The following is an 18,124-nucleotide window of genomic DNA, read 5'->3' as shown; positions in this document are numbered from 1 at the left end:
CCAAATGCAAAACATTGTCAGCTCGATTTCGAAGCTTTTTGATTATTACAGACGCAATTAGCAGCCAATCACAGAAATTTAAACAATACAAAACACTTTACTGTGATAAAATTTCTGTATACTGTATTTTCACTTTTGCATTTTCGATTTTCAAGGAGCCAGGATTAAATAGCAAATTATCCTAACGCGAAATATTAGTAAAACGAGCAATTATTTCCATCAATTTAAGATTTTTGCGTCATAGTTAACTTGTAATTAATTCATAGGCCATAATTGTGCAGTAAAGACGTTGAAAGTATCTTATTATCAAGAATATACTTAATTTGCAAGTTATAGCTATCGATATTTGTTAATTGGATTAAATATTTTTTATGGTAGATATTCTAAAGTGAAAGCAAATTGAGTTATCTTATATATGCAATTTATTTGATGCTCTTTGCATATACAAAGATAGACAATATAATTTCAAACTATGTAAAAAGCAGAAAAAGAGACTGTTCGCTTGTATCGTGTAGCGAAATTGCGACTTTAGAGCTCGTTGCAGTCCCTCGTATATAAATTAGTAATTGAGCACTATGTGTGTCATAATTTTTTTTCGTGTACATTAATACTATTCCTGAGTGATATCCTTCTCCGTCTATTTTAATTCTACATAAATAAATAAACAAACAGACATTCTGGATTTTGCATTAAGAATAATATAAAACGCAAGTGCTTCTTGCAAAATATCTTAATGTGCAATGGAATTCTAACAATCATTGTTTTGCAAATTCCTAACGATTTTAATAGGAGGAACCAACTGGCCGATCATACAATTCGCGACTCCTGTTCATGTCAGCCCCACACGTCTCCATGAATACATGATTCATGAATATATGATTCACGTTTTATCCTTCTCTTCTTCCATGTGCTCACGGCTATTGCCAGAGAACTCGTTAAAATTTTTATTTGCATCGTCGCTATGTAAACCGTTCTCTCCAACACTCTCAGGGTTGCGATCAGACTCTTGTCCTTCAGCTTCTTGTTTCCGGTCTTCCGTTGTACCGGTAATTCTCGGAGATATCCCTAAATCATTCTTCGCGTCCTCGAGGGCACATTCCTCAGATGGCATTGAGCTATTTGTATCCAGCGAGGTCTTCGGCGCGGTCGATGGTTTCGTCGACTCCGACGGGACGACTTCGTCTAAGCTGGTCACCTCTTCGATTACGACACCTTGAGAAACTCCTGGAAGGGCCAAGGGCTCCCTAAGACTACCCTCGCCGGAGGTCGTTAAAGGATGAGCGTCGCTGGTGTTCTTTGTGCTTTTCATCACATCGTGCACAGTCAAGGAATCCATATTGGAGTTCAGATCCTCGACGCTGGTTATGAAATTCAGGTATTGATTCTCGTCGTCTCTCGGATAACCCAGCATCACAATGTCCACAGTTGGTTCCATAGGTTTCGCTCCTCTAGCATTTGCATTAAAATCTGCATGAGAATTTTGACTGACGGTGAAGTGGCAATTGCGGGATGCATCCGCCAGCAGATGCATCATGATTGGAAAGGTGGGATCAACGAAGGTGTTGCCTTTGTGGAAAGTCGTCCGATGTTCGCGACTGTGACAAGTAGCAAAAGATGTTTACACAAAAGTTTTTAATTTAAGACTAAGTAACAAATAGGGTAAAGTCGTCTATTAAAGTCGTTATGGCATAGGTTCCTAATCTGAGATAGCGGAGTTTCTGCTAATAAGCGTATATGTTTGATTCTATCATGAACTTTTTATTCTTAATGTGAAACTTGTTTAGTAGAAAATTCATTATTAGATTATGCGTGTAGTTGTTGTAAAAAAAGATTTGTGAAATTGAATGTTATCAAATTTTATTGAGGTTAGTCTTTGAATCTTGTTTTATTATGTAAAAATAAATATTAGGTAATAAAATCTGCATACAGTGATAAAGTAAAATCGTATTTATAGAAAAACATATGATATAATGATTTAACTATAAAGATTAGATTTGGTGATCGTGAAACCGCAAGGCATGGAAATCGTCATATGAGATACTAAGGCTATTCCTAACTAATATAACATCTAAACAATTCAATATCTCAAAGCACTATTGAACGAAATGTTAAAAATGACAATTCTATTGTTCGCACACACACATCGAAAAATTATATTATTATTATGTATAACATTTAAATTCTTTGTTCCTACTTGTATGTAATACAATAAAAGTGTGTATATAAAGCTTATCTTTATTTTTCCTTAATTTCTTGAGATACTACCTCATACAAGAAAACCCTTGTATCTCATATTAGAAACCCTTTTTTTGAATGATCAAAATCGGTACTTTTGATAAAAAATTTCACATACAACAAATTATAGCTATTAACGACTGCTAACTTTTGACGATAAAACTTAAATATATTTTCCATAAATTTGACATAAAAATAGAAATTCGGGTTACAAATTAAATAAATTACAAGCCTTTAAAAAAAGATATTTCATAATAGGCGACTTTATCCTAATATTTGAAATATATACGTAATAATAAGTTTAGACTGCGCATTACTACGAGATCAAAAATGGCTGTTATTCTTGTTAACATCTAAAACTTTATTAAATTCAATATATTACGTTCTCTTTTTAATGGGAGCATAAACGTTGAAGATTTATATAGAAAATGCATAGCTTAATTACATCTATAAAAAAGAAAGAGTAACCTTATAAGTATATTATTTAATATTTTATTAAGTAATATTTTAGGCGTATCCTTAGAATATTGTAACATTTTAATAATATTTTACTATTATATTGTATAATATTAAATAGTATTCCTGAAGTATTAATAGATACGGTTATATGTCAATTGCTGATAATATTATTTAATATTAAATTAATATTAAAAAATAATAATATTTAATGTTATTATAACATTATATAAACATAAAAAGGTATAGCAATAATATTTACTTTAATTTGTAAAACTATTACATTAGTTCGGTTTAAGATGTATGCTTGTAAAAATTAAAAATGATTTTGTTGCGCAGTTGTAGAAAAACTGAATGTGTAAATAAACTCTAAAATCTAAAATATAATACTATTTAAGCTAAAATACTATTTAATAATTAATATTAATAAATATTTTAATGATATTCCACGGATAATAACAAAGATATTATATGAAGTAGACATATAATATCAATAGAATACTTCCATAACGTTAAAAAATATTATATAATATTTTTAATAGATTATAATAAAACTATTTTAATTTTTAATAATATTCATATAACATTCTAAGAATATTATGTACTTTAATTGATGCATTCTTCATTTCTTTTACGAATTATTACTTACACGGTATCACTTTCATTGGCACTAGATTTTGCATTATCAGATATATTAGCTTCTTTAATATCAACTTCTTCATCCAAAGAATTGTTTGAGGAGATTGAATCAGTTTTACTATTCAGCAGATCAAAAGGAAGCAACGGCACAGAATCGTGAAATTCGCTTGTATGTTGAAGTCGACCTGTCGCAAAGGCATTCTCCAACGAGAGTGTTGTATTCCGCAGAGCTTCTTCTCGTCGAAGACGTCTGGCTTCTCGATTCGAAGTATCCTGCGGTACCAGATGATCGCTCTAAACATTGAAGTTCAATATTACATCTGATTTTTATTTAGAAAAAGGGAAGTATGTTAATTAGTCAGTTATTTAATCACTATTAAAAAAAATACTTGTTATTAAAAAAAAATTAACAAATAATTGATTAGTGTTAAATTTTATTTTGAGGCATAAAGTTTTTAAGGAAATGTAACAAAAACATTCGTAAGACGTCAATTCCGTGGATGTCAATTCTGATTTAAGAAACAATTATTTTAAGGGAAAACTCGGGTCTATCTGCCAAGCCAGTTATTGCCAAACCGCCTGTTGCAATGAAAGCGCTGACGTTTAGCAGTGACCCGCTGCTTCCTCTTTTACGTAATAAACTTCCGACGGGCGTGGCGTGCGAAATATTGCGTCCAGCTGTTCTGCTCGGCAAAACAGAGGAAAACTGATGGACTCAATTCCAAGATCAGTTTCAACACATTAAATAACCATGGGCAAAATTATCGTATTCCATATAGAATGCAATAACAGAATTTAGGAAAAATTTTATTTTATTAGGCCCAGTATATCGTTATACAATTTTTATTAATTTTTATATAACATAAACAAACAGAAATTAATTTTTTTATACAATTATGTAATCATAACACTTTATTATTATATGTTATAAATTAGTATTATTTTATCTTTGAAATATTAATCCATAACTACTTTTTTTGAGGGATCAAGGCTTAAAATTATTATAAAAATTATATTTACCGTAATCTTTTGCGTCGATGGTACGTCATTAGAAGGAAATTCTAAGCTCATATTTCTTCGCACGCGACGACGCGTTAAAAATCCTCGGATATCTTGAAAAAATAATCTTTATTATTCTCTCTCTCTCTCTCTCTCTCTCTCTCTCTCTCTCTCTCTCTGTCTCTTTCTTATTATCTATTAAATAACGTAATAAGTGTCTCAAAATAACATTACTCCACTTTCTAATCTCAATAAAATTAATGAACCAATGTTATTTATATTCGCGAACTTATGGCCTTGTTATATTATTTAAACGTAATAAAAGATAAGAAAGTCGGTGGTCAGTTATTTATACTGCTAACGCAGCATAATTGAAGAATCACAACATAATTTTATCAAAACGCTGCATTTTACTTACAAGCTTGAATTTTTACAACTGCTGCTAAGTCTTTTTTCTGAATAAGCGATTCGTCCGCGATGATTTCTGATTCATCAGCAATCTTCTCTGTACTCGCATTAGAATCTGAAGCTTCAATTACTGTTTCCACAGTCGACGATTTTGTTCCCATAGTCCAATATCCAAAGCGAGAATCTTCTGTCGATTGTTCTGATATTGCGCTCATAATTGGTCCATGGACGCTCTCTACCTTTTCTGAAAGGTCTTCACTTTTCTCTTCCTTCTCATTTTCCATATCTTTTTTGGTTTTATCGTCGATAATGGATTTATTATTTAATTTAATGTCCTCATTCCCATTGTTATTTTTCATCAATTCATTTATTGAGTCTTTCTTTGATTCTACTACGTCTAGAGGAGATGCTGTCATATTTATAATTTTTTCTTCTATCTTTATATTTTCTTGATCATCTTTACTTTGAATTTTTAATTTTTCTTGTTCGATTTCTTCTTCAATATCTAATTTTTCTTGTTTATTTTCCTCACGTGCTTCTAATTTTTCTTGCTCGTGTTTATTCTGATTTTGTAACTCTTCTTGTTCACTTTCTTCCTGCTTTATATTTTCTGCTTTCGGTTCTTTAATTTTACTGTCGCTATTTTGGCTGTCTGGAACATCCATATTCGTTTGTTTGTCTCCAAGTTTTTCCTGAATATCGATATGATCAGCATTAATATTATCAAGTTTACTTTTGACTGTAATGTTTTCATCAGCTGTCTCAGAACTACCATTTTCTTCCAATATTTCATCTTGCTCAAATTCTGCTAAAGGTGCAACATGCGAATTCTCTGCTTTTTTTACCATTTCTAATTTAATTTTTTCAGATTCTTTATCTATTATCGCATTGTTTTTATCTTTATCTTGGCTGATATCTGTTATGTCACCTGATAATTCGCTATTTGTTATTTCAGTTCTTACTATTTCATCTATTTTATGGAAAGAATCTTCATTTTCCTTCTTTTCTTGTTCAGTTAATATCGAATGCATAGATACTGATAGCGGTTGATTAGATTCATCGTCTACTTCTAAATTACTTTTCTCAGATTCTCCATTATCTATAGATTCTTTTTTTAAATCCAATTCTTCAGCGCGAAGTTGTATATCTTTATCCAATAAATCTATCAATTCTCTCGCGATTTCTTCCTCGCTTCCTAATTCCTCTGTCTCCTCTGTTCTCGCTTTCTCCTGTGAAACCAAATCGACTTGTATAACATCTTCCGGTAAAGTCGTCTTCAAATCAATATTGTTCTCTTGAGATTTCGTTTCATCTTCCAAGTTCATTTCCGTAGATAACGGATCCTTCTCCAACCATTTGTACTCCATATGTTCTGCATGATACAATTGATCAGCCTCTGGAAACTCTGACTGCAGACCTCTCTCTGTCAACCCTTCAGTAATAATTTTTTCTTCATGATCGGTCAATCGATTCATTAACCTCTCATCCGAAATCAACGGTTCGACCAAGGAGATCGTAGCATCGCTTTCTCTGTCGTTGTCCTCCTTCTCTGTTTCATTTGTCGTTATCTTGAAAGACGACACCGTGTTATCCTGAAGTGAGTCCAGGTTTAATTCTGGTACTACTGGTCTGTCCGGACTTGGACTCTCAATCGATTGATTGCTCGTAGTACTTTCCTTAATGTCACTCGTAGTCGAGTGAGTATTCTGCGTACTTCCGCTTTCTTCCGAGGAATTTTCCAACAGGCTTTTGGATTCAATTGTGAAATCTGCTGTTCCTTCATTTATCAAAACAGTATCAACCGTTAAATCTTTGGTATCAGGTAAAGATTCATACTCAAGAACGCCAGAAGAAATTTCCTCAGCATCTTTGGACTCAATCGTCCTTATATTAATTTCTTCGTTCTCCTCGTGCCCCATGATATTTTCTAGTGTCGCAAGCTTTGTCATTTCTTCCTCTTTTACATTTTTTTCTTTATCATTTTCCTTTTCTTGATGGCTCTCTGTTTTTTTTCGTTCGTCATCTTCTTTTACAATTTCTTCTTCACCTTCTTCTTTAATTTTATTCAAGTCCTGATGGGCGATCACTATGTTCTGACTCGGTTTTATTCCTTTCACGCTATGTACAAAATCGGTATCAATGGACAGAACGTCCATGGCTTCTGGTCGAATATATTCCCCAAAAACTTCCATGTCATATCCTTGCTGATCCTTGTCCTGTTTTTCGTCTTTGGAAATCTCCGTATTAAAATGTGTAAGTGATTCCTCTTTTTGATTTGTCGATTCAAGCTGACAATCGTCCTCGTCCTTCAGAGTAACGGGAGAAAGACACGACTTGTCTGGAATGATCACAGTCGTCACGGAATCAGGAATCTCACAAGGGGAACCTTCACTGAGAACGTAAGAATACGGGAGTTCTAAAGAAAGCGGCGTTATCATTGGTAATTTATCGCTTTTGCGTTTCTTCCGTCCTTTCGTTTGGCTCTTCTCATTAGGAAGATTCGTTGTCGAGCTTTCGCTCGTGGTTGTAGCATTTCCAGAAGTTGTGCTTTGAGAAAATTCATTCGCATTTTCAGGTTTTTTTTCTGATGTCGTCGTATTATCATCGTCTGTTTCGACTACTTCAGTAATCTGAGAATCTTTACTTAGCGGTCTTGCGTTTATGAATTGCACATTTTTTACATGAATCTTAACTGCTAATTCTTCCACGCCATTTGATAATTTTTCATTCAATTTTTCAGTTTTATCTATCGATCTCTCATCTTGCGCTTTCGTCGTGTTTTCTGTTATCTTTGTTATCTCCGTTTGATCAGTTACCTTTTCTGCTCCGTTCTTTGATATTCCTACTGTATTTTTCAAACTTTGTGCTCCATTTTCGTTCATCAATTTTTTAATTCCGTTTGCTTCTAATTTATTTATTGAATTTTCCGTTCTACTAATCGATCCCTTTTCACTTTCTATTTTTTCTGGTTTATTTGTTAATTTATCTTCTATATTTAAATCTTCCGTTTTATTTAATATTTCTGCTACATCTTTTACCTTTTCTATATTATTCATCAATTTTCTTTTTTCATCGTCATTGTTCTTTTTCCTTTCCTCGTTATCTTTATTATTTACCGGTATTTTTGCCGCGTCCATAGACTTTCGTATCTCATTCACAGTTTCTTCCGCCTCATTAGTCGACTCTCCTGCATCATTTATCTTCCCATCAGTTACCGACTTTTCCGCTTGGCTCGTCATTTCACCAATGTCACACGTCGCAACCTGGCAAGTCAACGCTTTCTCAATATTGCGTTCCGCCATTTCGATCTCGATCAGTTTATCTTTCAACCTATCGAAAGCATTCTCTTGTGCAGGATCCGCATAATTATCTTCAAGTTTAACCTCTTCATCAGGCTCCAACGAGTCTGGTCTTAGTGGTACGTCAGCTACTTCTGGTGTAACATTTAAACTATCTATGAAGACTTCCTCCGACTTCCTGCCCTCTTCCAATTTCTCTAATTCCTCAAACTCTTCGAGACTTCCGCATTTCTCATCAAAAACTTTATCTACATTCTCGTTCCTTCCACGTCCTTCATTGACAAATTTTACGTCCGATATTAGCAGGTCCTGACGATCACTGTCAGGTTCCTGTTTTATATCTACAATCGCATCTTCGTGATTGTTTTCAGGAAAACCTGCTATGTCCTCTATATCGCTCGTAATATCGTACATCGTTGAGGCTTCCTCTGCGTCCTTTGAAACATCCTGCTCCTGCGATTTCCTGGCGGAATGATTGCCGTTATTTACTGTTGTCAGCAGAACTGGCAAGGATAATTCGTCTTTTTTCTTTGTCGATTTAGGAGCTTCCGGTGAGATGGGCGGCAGAGTCAGACAATCCGAACCGTTTTTGGTAGCGCTCTTGGAGTTTCTAGAAGATGGCGGTCTCACGACAGGCAGAGAAATGACGTGATCGGAGATTTCTGATTCTGATGGTTCATTTCCGGCAGGATCACTTCTGCGAGTACCGCCCAACTCGGATGTTGATTTTGAGATATCTTCCAAGATGCTCTGCGTGGCAGTTAATCTCGCTTCCAAGGTGTCGTGTGTCGCATTAGACTCATGCTCCAATTTATTACTATGCTTCGAGTTGTCGTCGACTTCATCGACGACCCCGAAGTCACCATTTTCACGCCTTCTTGATCTTTTGCCCGATCCTATGCTGCGCCTCCTCGATTTTTTCTCCTCACTCTCCATGATTGAAATCGTCTCTTCTTTTCCAAGAGAATCTTCCATTTCCTCTTTCTTCATGATATCAGCTTTTCGTTCCATCCCGTTTCCGCTCTTTCCTCTTCCACTTTCTTCATCGCCGTGCCTCTTTTCTTCTCGAACATGCCGATGAAGTGATTCTTCATTCCAAGCGAGGTCGACAGATCTCGAACGTTTTCCCCGTGGTCTTCCGATTTCTTCTAGTTTCTCCTTGATAATCGGCGCCGCACGATTGATCACCTCCTGCACTTGCTCCACGTATGTAGGGGATCGCAGAACCTCCAAGCTCGCGGTGCTCGCAAATTTACGCAATACATATGCCCTGATGCGATCCATACTGAGCGCTCTCGATGATACTTTCCTCTCAGAGGAATGTTCAGAGAGCGGTGCTTCCGATCTTCTCTCCCTGCTTCCTGTCCGAATGATTGTCTCGCGAATCGTATTGTCGTTCTTAATGTTTCTTGATCTTGCGTGTCTAAAATTTAAAAAAAAAGTTCAAATAAATTCTCTTATTTACGTAATGTTTACTTAAAATATATATTTATTAAAATTAAAAAAAAATTAAATTATAAATAATTACAATAAATAATTTTAGAAAAATAGATTATATTACAGTAAAGTAAAAAAATTGTTATACCCATCTTCGACTCCAGCCTTAGCGACTTCTTGTTCGGTCTCAGTCTCGGACTCAGTTTCAATTCGACGTATTTTTTTCAGTGGTCTTCGTGAGGAGGTTTTACTCGAGCTCTTCGTCATCGTCGTTGTCGTCGTTGTAGTACATTCGACCTCCTCTGCAGGATCTCTATCTGTTTTGGTAACTCTTGTTCTGGATCGTCTATCGCCTCGAATTCCTTTTTCGACACTATTGGTTGCTTTAGATTTTTCGCCACTCAGTTTGTTTTTTCTGAGTTCCTGCTTGATATCCTTAGTTTGGATATTCTTGCTAGGACCGTGAAGAGCAGTCATTTGAGAGATGATCCTCGTCGCGCGAGCGTTCGACGTTGTCTCATTGTCCTTCGACTTCTTCGAAGTTTTCTTCGTAGTCGCAGGTCCTCTTGAGCATGTTTGTTTTGAAGCTTTCCAATTTTCTCTGTCAGTAGAGACATCCTCCTGGCTCTCCTCCGTGTCAACGGCTGTTTTCTCGTGTCTCTCGAAGATCTCGATCTCCTTCTCTAGGGACCAACCGCCGTTTGAAGGTTTTTCGATATTTTGGATCTTTTTGGTAGGCCACAGATTAAAATCGCGATTGAATTCATGGCTAAACTCGCGATTGCTGTACTCTTCGATATGATACTCCTCCCGTAGCTTTAGCAACTTTTCAAAGTGGTGAGCTGCAAAAACATATATATCCTCGGGACGATGACGCAGAACCTCCCTCGTGAGACCCTCGACAACAGTCGCGAGACCGTGAGGTACCCGCGGCGCGATAAGGTATCCTGTGCCAGGACGCAAGTTGGAACGATCGATCGTCGGAGTTGGACTTAGCATTGTGCCACTTTACTGCATGTTATAGTATTTTCAATTATTTTTTGTATATATGTAGAACTTCGCTGCCGCATTCCCTTCACTGCAACACATCGCATGCATCATGAAATACAACTTCTTTCTTTTTTAAGGAGCAATTCTTTCAGTATATTATAATTCTTGCATTCTAGACATTTAAAATAAAAAAATTAGAATTATTTTGCATAATTACTAAAAATATAGATCCTAATCTTTTAATAATTGATTGAGAAAGGATTCATCAAGATGACAGAAGAGTTCGTTTTTGTCTAAAATTTGAATTTTCTGGAATTTTGAGCAAGATTTAAAAATACATAAAAATTGCAATTTTATGGATAAATAAAAAATAATTATCTATTGCATATATGCTATATTCGTTAAGTTTTAAATTCATTGTATTATATCTACAAAAGACTATTGAGTTATTGGTAACTTTTTAATAAAAAAAATTTCTAAATATATGTACATTTTTCTTTTTATTGATTTTTCTATTTGATCCTTTATATCTTGGTTACATTTTCTATATGTATAACAAAGCGTATTTATTTACTTTAGTACTAATAAAGATATCTTCAAACTAACTGAATAGGTGCGGGGGTACAATAATTGCAAGAAAAAAATATTACAATTGTACTTTATATTTCTTTTTGCAGAAACAATTTACAGTGAGTAATAGTATAACATGTACGTGATCACAGTGCTACGTTCATCGTGGGACTACGGTGCAAATCCGTATACCTGCCAAAGCATGCGAGAACATAAATTGGAGCAGTGTCGTAAAACGCAGATATATCGTTGTCTTTCGCACGTCCCAGAAACTAAGTGTACCTGCTGCACAAGGAAACAAAACGGAAGGGCTGCCACCACCGAGCGAGTGCACCCCTGTAGCACAACTGAATCACCGATATGCGATACCAGCCTCGTCGGCATAGTGGTCGATGCTTTTCCATTGATTAGTTTGCCCTGGCGCACGACCACGTGACTTCGCCGCAGAATTATATACGGCTTTGAATATGGAACCGGGCCAGAACGAATGGAATAATAATGCTATTCGCATAAACACTGTGTGCGCGGTCGCCAATTTCTTTCTGCCTTCCGTGATGGTCATATACGAAACGATATGGTTCGGTTGCAATCGATCACCCGTTACACGACTGGAAATATCGAACAATTAAAGTGGTTCTTTAGTAAATCGAGTTACCTTAGAAATTTCTAATTTTTTATATAATGAAGTTAAAGCAATCAAAATTAGCGTGTGCAAAATTTTACGGTAAGATAAAGTAAGAGAAAAAAATCTACGGATAAATACCGTATATATATATATATATATTTTTAATTTAATAAAAATCGATATGTCATGTGATATCATACTATCGAAAATTGAAACAAAAACGGCGTTTACGTTTCTTTTAAATTCCGTTGTTTCAATTTTCGACTTCTAAAAGCTTCGTTTACGCTTCCATTATTCTCATTACTAAAGAACCACCTTAATAACTGCAACAGCGCTCATGTAAGTTTTATGCACCCTGGGAATCGAAAACTTCTTTATAGATTTTAAGATTATAATATCTATAAAATCGTATGTACCGAAAAATTATATTCTTTCGTAATCACACTGGAGATGATCTCAGAGTACATTTAATCAGAAATTCTTTATACTTTATAGAACGAGAACTGTAAATACAGTAATCCGTTAAATGTGTTTTAAGGTCATTTTGACACTTAAGGCCATTTATGAAAGAGTTAAAAAAACAAAGGGTTAAAAAATAAATATAAATATAATTGATATTTGCTTCTAGAAAAGATATATAATATAAATAGATTTTAATTTTTGTGAAAAAATAAAAAATAGGAAAAATCAGCATATTTTCATTAAAAATTAGTAATAAAAAGAATGGAAATTTCTGTTATACATCTTGTTTCTGTTATACATTTAAGATAAATGTAATTTTTAATAGTTTGATATACAATTTAATTTATTTTAAATTGCTCTCTCTCTCTCTCTCTCTCTGTACATAGAATTTACTCTTTTCTAAGATAAAAAAGGTTATGATTGTTGTGTCATTTCTTTGAATTGATCCTTGTCGAGAGCGTACTGCGTTAGAAATTCCAGTTCAAGGGGATGGAGCTTTTCAGCTGGTATAACGAGGCAGTGCAGTGGCGGTCCCAAGTTCACACGTGTCATATTTTGTAAGGAACAAGCAACAATATATTGATCTTCGCATCCCACTCGTGCTAAGCCCACCACCAAGCTCTGCTGTGTAAATGCTATTAAAAGAAAAAATAATATATAAATATATTATTAACTTAAATATTATTATTTGTGATTATTATGTAATCATTATTGTAATTACTATATTTTTTGTTACACAATTTATATGATCACACTATTATTATATCAATAAAATTGTTACAATAGAATTGTTATAACCATCAACCTAAATCTTTGTGGCCATCTTGAATCTTATTATCAAGTATCGCTATCAACTGACTAGCAGCTTCATTGACACTCATGAATTGTGGAGGCATGTACTCCTTTTTTTTCTTCATGATACTTTCTAGGGTAGGTTCTTTAACTTTAATATCTAAGAGACAGAGTGTATGCAGCCCTCTATGTCTATTGGAAGCTATCTTCTCATAAAAGCTGTACGGTTGCCAAGTGTCCATCCAGTATGGAATTGAAATAATTTCTCCATATGAATAGAGCTGCAAGCCACAGCAACCAACTGCAGTTAGTATTGACGAATTATGTATGACTTTCACCTGTTTAAAAGTATGATACTTGAAAATAATGTTTACTAGATACATATAAAAATATAAAATAATCCTGATATTTCCTAAAAATAATGATTCTAAATATTACTGTCCTATTCACCTGTATATTTTTCTCCTTTGCACGTAGAACCAGATCTGTGTGCGTAGTAGCTCCAAAAGGATCTCCTACAACCAGAAAAGCAACATCTTCATCTTCTCTTTTTGGCAGTATCTCGTCTGCACAATTCTCCACTAGTTCGCGATCAGCTGCTATCAAGGAACGTCCATAGAATTCTTCCTAATATAAGATACGTATGTTACATAAAAATACATTAAATATATCTTTAAATTAAAGCTTCACAATCGAATGCTTTACTTTATACAGTCTGTGTCATCTTTGATGTCTAGGCATGTCTGTGGATTTGTTTTTTGTGAATGAGCTGAACTAGTGTACACTTATATGAAACTTAAAGTAAGATAGGTACATGTTTAATATTTGGTTTAATAACAGCAAAAAATTATTCTAGTGCAGTTTAGTGCAGGAATAAAAAAATAAACCTTATAATACAAACCAAGGTTTCCTGCTGTACTGTCAAGACAGAGGTATAAGACTCCAGATAGACGCGGTCACATTTCCTAATAATTTCGAATCCTTTGACAGTGACATCCTTAGCGTCACCGAGACCTAATCCTATCACATAAAACATAATTTCTATTCGAAGTTGGCGTCTACCGGGTCAATCTTCACTGCCCTGCAACATACATGTCTCAATGTTTCAACTACTCTCAAGTTTTATATCACACCAGTTACCAGAGCATGGTAGAAGGTGGAAGGGATAACATAGTGGCTGCGGTCGATTTGGACGCTTTCAGCGCTTTTCAGTACTCTATTCTTATTTTACGTCTAATGAACGATAAAGACAGAATGATGATTACAAGCGCTTAAGTCCGGATCTACAATAGATTTTTAAGCCTTAAGCCGTAAAAAATTGACCAATTGCAATCGAATAATTAATTGTGATTTGTCCATTTCTCCGCTTAAGCCTTAAAAATCTATTGCAGATCCAGGCTAAGCTGAGCTTCCGAATTGGTCCAGATCGATCGCAGTCGTGTGTGCAGTTGGACAGTATCGACAGTTGCTTAGTTTACATCGTGCACTCAATACGTACCAGAGAGAAACCTGAGAGAGGACATGACAAAACCTGTAACCGCAAAATGCTGCTGCGCACTATTGCCCTCTGACAAAGTGGATGTAAACTACACAGCAATGTCCACTTTTCTTAGGGTACATCGTCTATTTTTCAAGGCTGGAGATAATAAATCGATATTTGGTTCATTATAATCGTACTACATGTAACACATGCTACAGATTTTCAATGCAGTCAATTTTGGAACATAGCCATTATAACATAATTTTTAAGCTCAGAATTAAAATAAAGGTAAAAGAATAAAAATTAGATCAAAATAACCCAGAAATACATTTTATTATATATTAAATAATAAGTTGAAACAAAACGAACATTATTGTTATTGTGTATATAAAAATAAGGTAATATATATTTTTAAGAGGTCCAGTTTTGGCAGGATCCAACCAAATTCTGGTAGCAAAAAGATTAAGGCGGGTAATGAGAATCTGTAATCTTTTTCTGTAAAATTTCTATATTGCTCTATAATTTATGTTTATTTTCTAAGAAAGTACATAATATAATTTCATAGAAATGTCAAAATAAGACTTTAACAGAATTTTAAGACATTAGTAGTGTTGCCATATACGAATGCACATACGAAAAAGTGACTCACCTAACATTGATTACTGACACTACTATAGCTACGTTCCAATATTCACTGCCAATATTAAAAATTTATAGTATACATTATATACACCATAGATCTTCAACACTAGCAGTGAAAATCGGAACACAGCGTTTATCAGCACTTTCAGCAGGGCGGGAGAAAAGAAAAAATTAAAGTCTTTCAAAAACAAAAATATATTTTGATTAGAACCAATTTTGATCCAAATGATTAAAACCAGTTTTGATCACTAGCTATGTCAAAACAAAAAAGTAGTCTTTTGCCAATCCTGCTTTCTGATTAAATTTGTATTTTGGATTTATTTTTATCTCATCATAATTCTTTAAATAAAATATAACTGAACAAGTACCAAGAGTGTTTGAGAATATAAAAGAGAAGCGAAAAAATATGAAAATTGAACTTTTATCAAGAAATATTATTGCACTATGAAATATTAACTGTAATAAATTGTATTTATTAAAGTTTTATTTTGAAAGGCTGCTTCATGTTTTATTTTTACAAAAGCGCTTATTAAAAATTATTAAAAAACCAGATATGAATATATTCAACCAAAATATATATTAATATATACTATTTCTAGACTTTCTCTGTAGATGTGATTGATATGAACATGTCACTAATTATAATACCATATACTTGTATATGTGTGTAGTGTCAGTAATCACGATGTATATGTCAGATATATTAATAAAATTTTTAAAAACACAATGTTCATTATGCAATATTATGCATATACGAAATATATCTTTCAATAATTTTCAATTTAAGCAGTGAAAAAATAAAGTATTATTGAAAATCTAATGTAATATCATAAGTATACGAGTAAATTTAACAAAACATTTTTTTTTTGTATTGGTAGGACGAAAACATGTTCATAATCAATTTTCTTCGTCAAAATTAATCATTGGTTGTTCCATTCGGTATGCCTTTTTTAATATCTAAAAAAAATTTACGAATTTTTATAATTTTGTAATATTTTTTCTACAATTTTAATATGCTTAATATATATATATATATATATATGTCTTCAACTTAATTAATCACAGAATATATTTTATGTAACTAAAAATTTATAAAATCTCTTTTATATATGTGAAACCTTAAAAGCAGTAAAAAATCTTGTCTGTTAAAACTGAAATCCGATATGATTAAAAACCTATTATAGAAAACTTTTTGAGGATTCAACTTACTCTCCATTGTTCCATGTTTAATGATATAACATTCTGAGTGCCCATTCTATTGGTAGATTGTTTTTCTTGTGAATTTACTTCCTTGTGACATGGTTCCACAACAAGATTTATATGATCTAAGATAAAAACGATCATTAAATTTATATAATAAATAAGAAAGTGATTTTACTTTAAAAAAAAAAAGATACCTTTTCTCAATTTCACTACTCCATCTTTTACGAGAAACGATACGTACAACATATTTCTAATAGTTCTTCCGAAATCATCGGGATGCAGAATCAGTTGAAAAAAATCAAGTGGTTTCCCTGTTTCCTTACAATGACATGTGATTAACTTTTTAATCTTCCTCACAGTACGTTCCACACTGTCTTCATCCTTCGTATTTGCATTTGGCACCAGTTTATCAGGTATTGTCAACTGTGCAACTTGCGATGCTATTTTCTGTTCAGGTTTTTTCCTAACTATTGTCTTCTTCTCCAAAGGATCCAATGTACCTGAAATAATAACAAAAATTTGGCTAAATTATTGAATATAGAAAACAGTATATGGACTTAAAATTACTTAACAATATGCCCCAAAAAGAATATTTAAAAAGAAAAAAATATATATATCTACAAAATAAATAAATTTGCAGTATAAATTATTTTATGTTTATAATACCAATAGTTAAACAGACCTAATAATGTGCTACTATTAGCAATCCTTTTGAACAATTTTGTTACTCGTCTTTCTAAAAGTGACCAGTTTGGAGACTGTGATTCTTCCGATGTTTCTTGCAAATATTTTACCTAAATAAATAAAAGATAGATGTAGGTGCTTTTTAGTAAGAGACATAGATGACACAGTACATTATTATATTGTTGTTTGCCAATATCAAAGATGATATCATCACTTTGTCATATTGTGTCACTAGGAAAGCACCAATAAGCAATAACAGCTACTTGATAGTGAAATAGAAAAATAATAAAATAAAGCTATTTAGAAATAGTAACATGTAATATTTTGTTAGCAATTTCAATATAGACCATATATATTGCCAGTTCTGAAAATCTATAATTCATGTTATGTATACTGTACACACATTTTACAATAAACCATTAGTAATAATCAGAAGAAGCTAGAAACTGACTTACCATAATCAATTATTCTTTTCATATTCAAATGTGTTTTGTGTCAATTTTTATCTGACTTTTAATTTATTATTACTGGCTTATTGTAGAATATGCCTAAATTTTCAATACTGGTAGTGTATATTGTAATATGGCAATACATGTTCGTTTTTACTAGCGTAGATTAACTTTAATCTCAGTTCAATTTACTCTTTGATTTTTTCTAATGTTTAAATAGAAAAAAATAGTTAATTAAACCGAGATTAATTAAATTACATTGGTAGAAATAAGCAATAGACAAATAAATATAAGCATATAATTCTAATTTTTAGCAAATTACCAATTTTCGTGAAAAGTCGATATGATCATAGTCACGCATTCTCTTCGTCAGTGAAACAGTACAGGTTTTTAGAACTTTAGAAGATGATGTCATCATTTGTGAATCAATAAGAACTTCCTGTTGATTAGAAACTGAAAATATAAATAAAAGATTAATCTTACAAGGTACAAATCAGTGCCTCATCCATCCAAACATAAATCACTAGAATTCATCCATTTTTTTCACATATTCAGAGTGGTTAAAAAAATCTCTACAGATTCATCAACATATTTTCAACTTTCTAGAGTAAATAATTAAACTTAATTTTGAAAAATAATAAAATGTAGTATAATTACTGAAAGACTTAGAAAATTGCACAAACAGGAATCGCTCTGTCATTAGTAACCCAATCTTATTATGATAAGGCTTATCATAGGTATGATAAATATAATT

The 18,124-nt window shown here is 33.1% G+C and overlaps 3 protein-coding genes across 5 annotated transcripts in view; all 3 read right to left on the bottom strand.

Annotated features, from left to right (window-relative positions):
* Positions 1 to 771: 771 nt before the first annotated feature.
* On the bottom strand, positions 772 to 11,371 carry LOC108752618 (reticulocyte-binding protein 2 homolog a-like). 2 transcript variants are annotated; one of them, XM_018493584.1, is made up of 6 exons: positions 11,316 to 11,371; positions 9,622 to 10,551; positions 4,748 to 9,459; positions 4,351 to 4,442; positions 3,341 to 3,624; positions 772 to 1,595 (listed from the first exon to the last, which is right to left on the bottom strand). In XM_018493584.1, exons 2-6 carry the CDS (start codon positions 10,470 to 10,472, stop codon positions 881 to 883), a joined length of 6,654 nt encoding a protein of 2,217 aa, XP_018349086.1. In that variant the 5' UTR covers positions 10,473 to 10,551; positions 11,316 to 11,371; the 3' UTR covers positions 772 to 880. The 2 variants fall into 2 exon arrangements, with proteins under 2 accessions (XP_018349086.1, XP_018349085.1); XM_018493583.1 differs by lacking the exon at positions 11,316 to 11,371 and adding an exon at positions 11,226 to 11,262.
* A 240-nt stretch (positions 11,372 to 11,611) lies between these two features.
* On the bottom strand, positions 11,612 to 14,243 carry LOC108752619 (diphthine methyl ester synthase). 2 transcript variants are annotated; one of them, XM_018493586.1, is made up of 5 exons: positions 13,814 to 14,243; positions 13,363 to 13,539; positions 12,926 to 13,250; positions 12,514 to 12,755; positions 11,612 to 11,641 (listed from the first exon to the last, which is right to left on the bottom strand). In XM_018493586.1, the coding sequence occupies exons 1-4, from the start codon at positions 13,946 to 13,948 to the stop codon at positions 12,535 to 12,537; spliced, it is 858 nt and encodes a 285-aa protein (XP_018349088.1). In that variant the 5' UTR covers positions 13,949 to 14,243; the 3' UTR covers positions 11,612 to 11,641; positions 12,514 to 12,534. The 2 variants fall into 2 exon arrangements, with proteins under 2 accessions (XP_018349088.1, XP_018349087.1); XM_018493585.1 differs by lacking the exon at positions 11,612 to 11,641 and having other exon boundaries at positions 12,483 to 12,755.
* A 1,655-nt stretch (positions 14,244 to 15,898) lies between these two features.
* LOC108752615 (EP300-interacting inhibitor of differentiation 3-like) overlaps positions 15,899 to 18,124 on the bottom strand; it is a 3,339-nt gene continuing 1,113 nt past the window's right edge. The window contains exons 4-8 of the mRNA XM_018493577.1: positions 17,693 to 17,823; positions 16,920 to 17,031; positions 16,432 to 16,737; positions 16,244 to 16,359; positions 15,899 to 15,991 (exon numbers count right to left, since the gene is read on the bottom strand). Of these exons, the coding sequence (XP_018349079.1) occupies positions 15,932 to 15,991; positions 16,244 to 16,359; positions 16,432 to 16,737; positions 16,920 to 17,031; positions 17,693 to 17,823 (725 nt within the window). The 3' untranslated portion in view covers positions 15,899 to 15,931. The remainder of the gene's footprint in view (positions 15,992 to 16,243; positions 16,360 to 16,431; positions 16,738 to 16,919; positions 17,032 to 17,692; positions 17,824 to 18,124) is intronic.

The sequence above is a fragment of the Trachymyrmex septentrionalis genome, unplaced genomic scaffold (genome assembly GCF_001594115.1).
Source record: "Trachymyrmex septentrionalis isolate Tsep2-gDNA-1 unplaced genomic scaffold, Tsep1.0 scaffold60, whole genome shotgun sequence".
In the NCBI taxonomy this organism is placed as follows: Eukaryota; Metazoa; Arthropoda; class Insecta; order Hymenoptera; family Formicidae; genus Trachymyrmex; species Trachymyrmex septentrionalis.
The sequence above is the reverse complement of the archived record's forward strand: the minus strand, read 5'-3'. Positions and strand labels throughout refer to the sequence as shown.

Bases quoted from the DNA above. Each gene is read 5' to 3' on its own strand.
- LOC108752618 (XM_018493584.1), bottom strand. From the start codon at position 10,472: ATGCTAAGTCCAACTCCGACGATCGATCGTTCCAACTTGCGTCCTGGC. The intron at 9,460-9,621 runs GTATAACAATTT...TTTAAATTTTAG, and splicing joins AAGGCTGGAGTCGAAGATGG to ACACGCAAGATCAAGAAACA. The intron at 1,596-3,340 runs GTAAGTAATAAT...TACTTGTCACAG, and splicing joins GCCAATGAAAGTGATACCGT to TCGCGAACATCGGACGACTT.
- LOC108752619 (XM_018493586.1), bottom strand. From the start codon at position 13,948: ATGTTTTATGTGATAGGATTAGGTCTCGGTGACGCTAAGGATGTCACT. The intron at 13,540-13,813 runs GTTTGTATTATA...ATCTTATATTAG, and splicing joins CAGTACAGCAGGAAACCTTG to GAAGAATTCTATGGACGTTC. The intron at 12,756-12,925 runs GTTGATGGTTAT...TTCTTTTAATAG, and splicing joins AGATGGCCACAAAGATTTAG to CATTTACACAGCAGAGCTTG.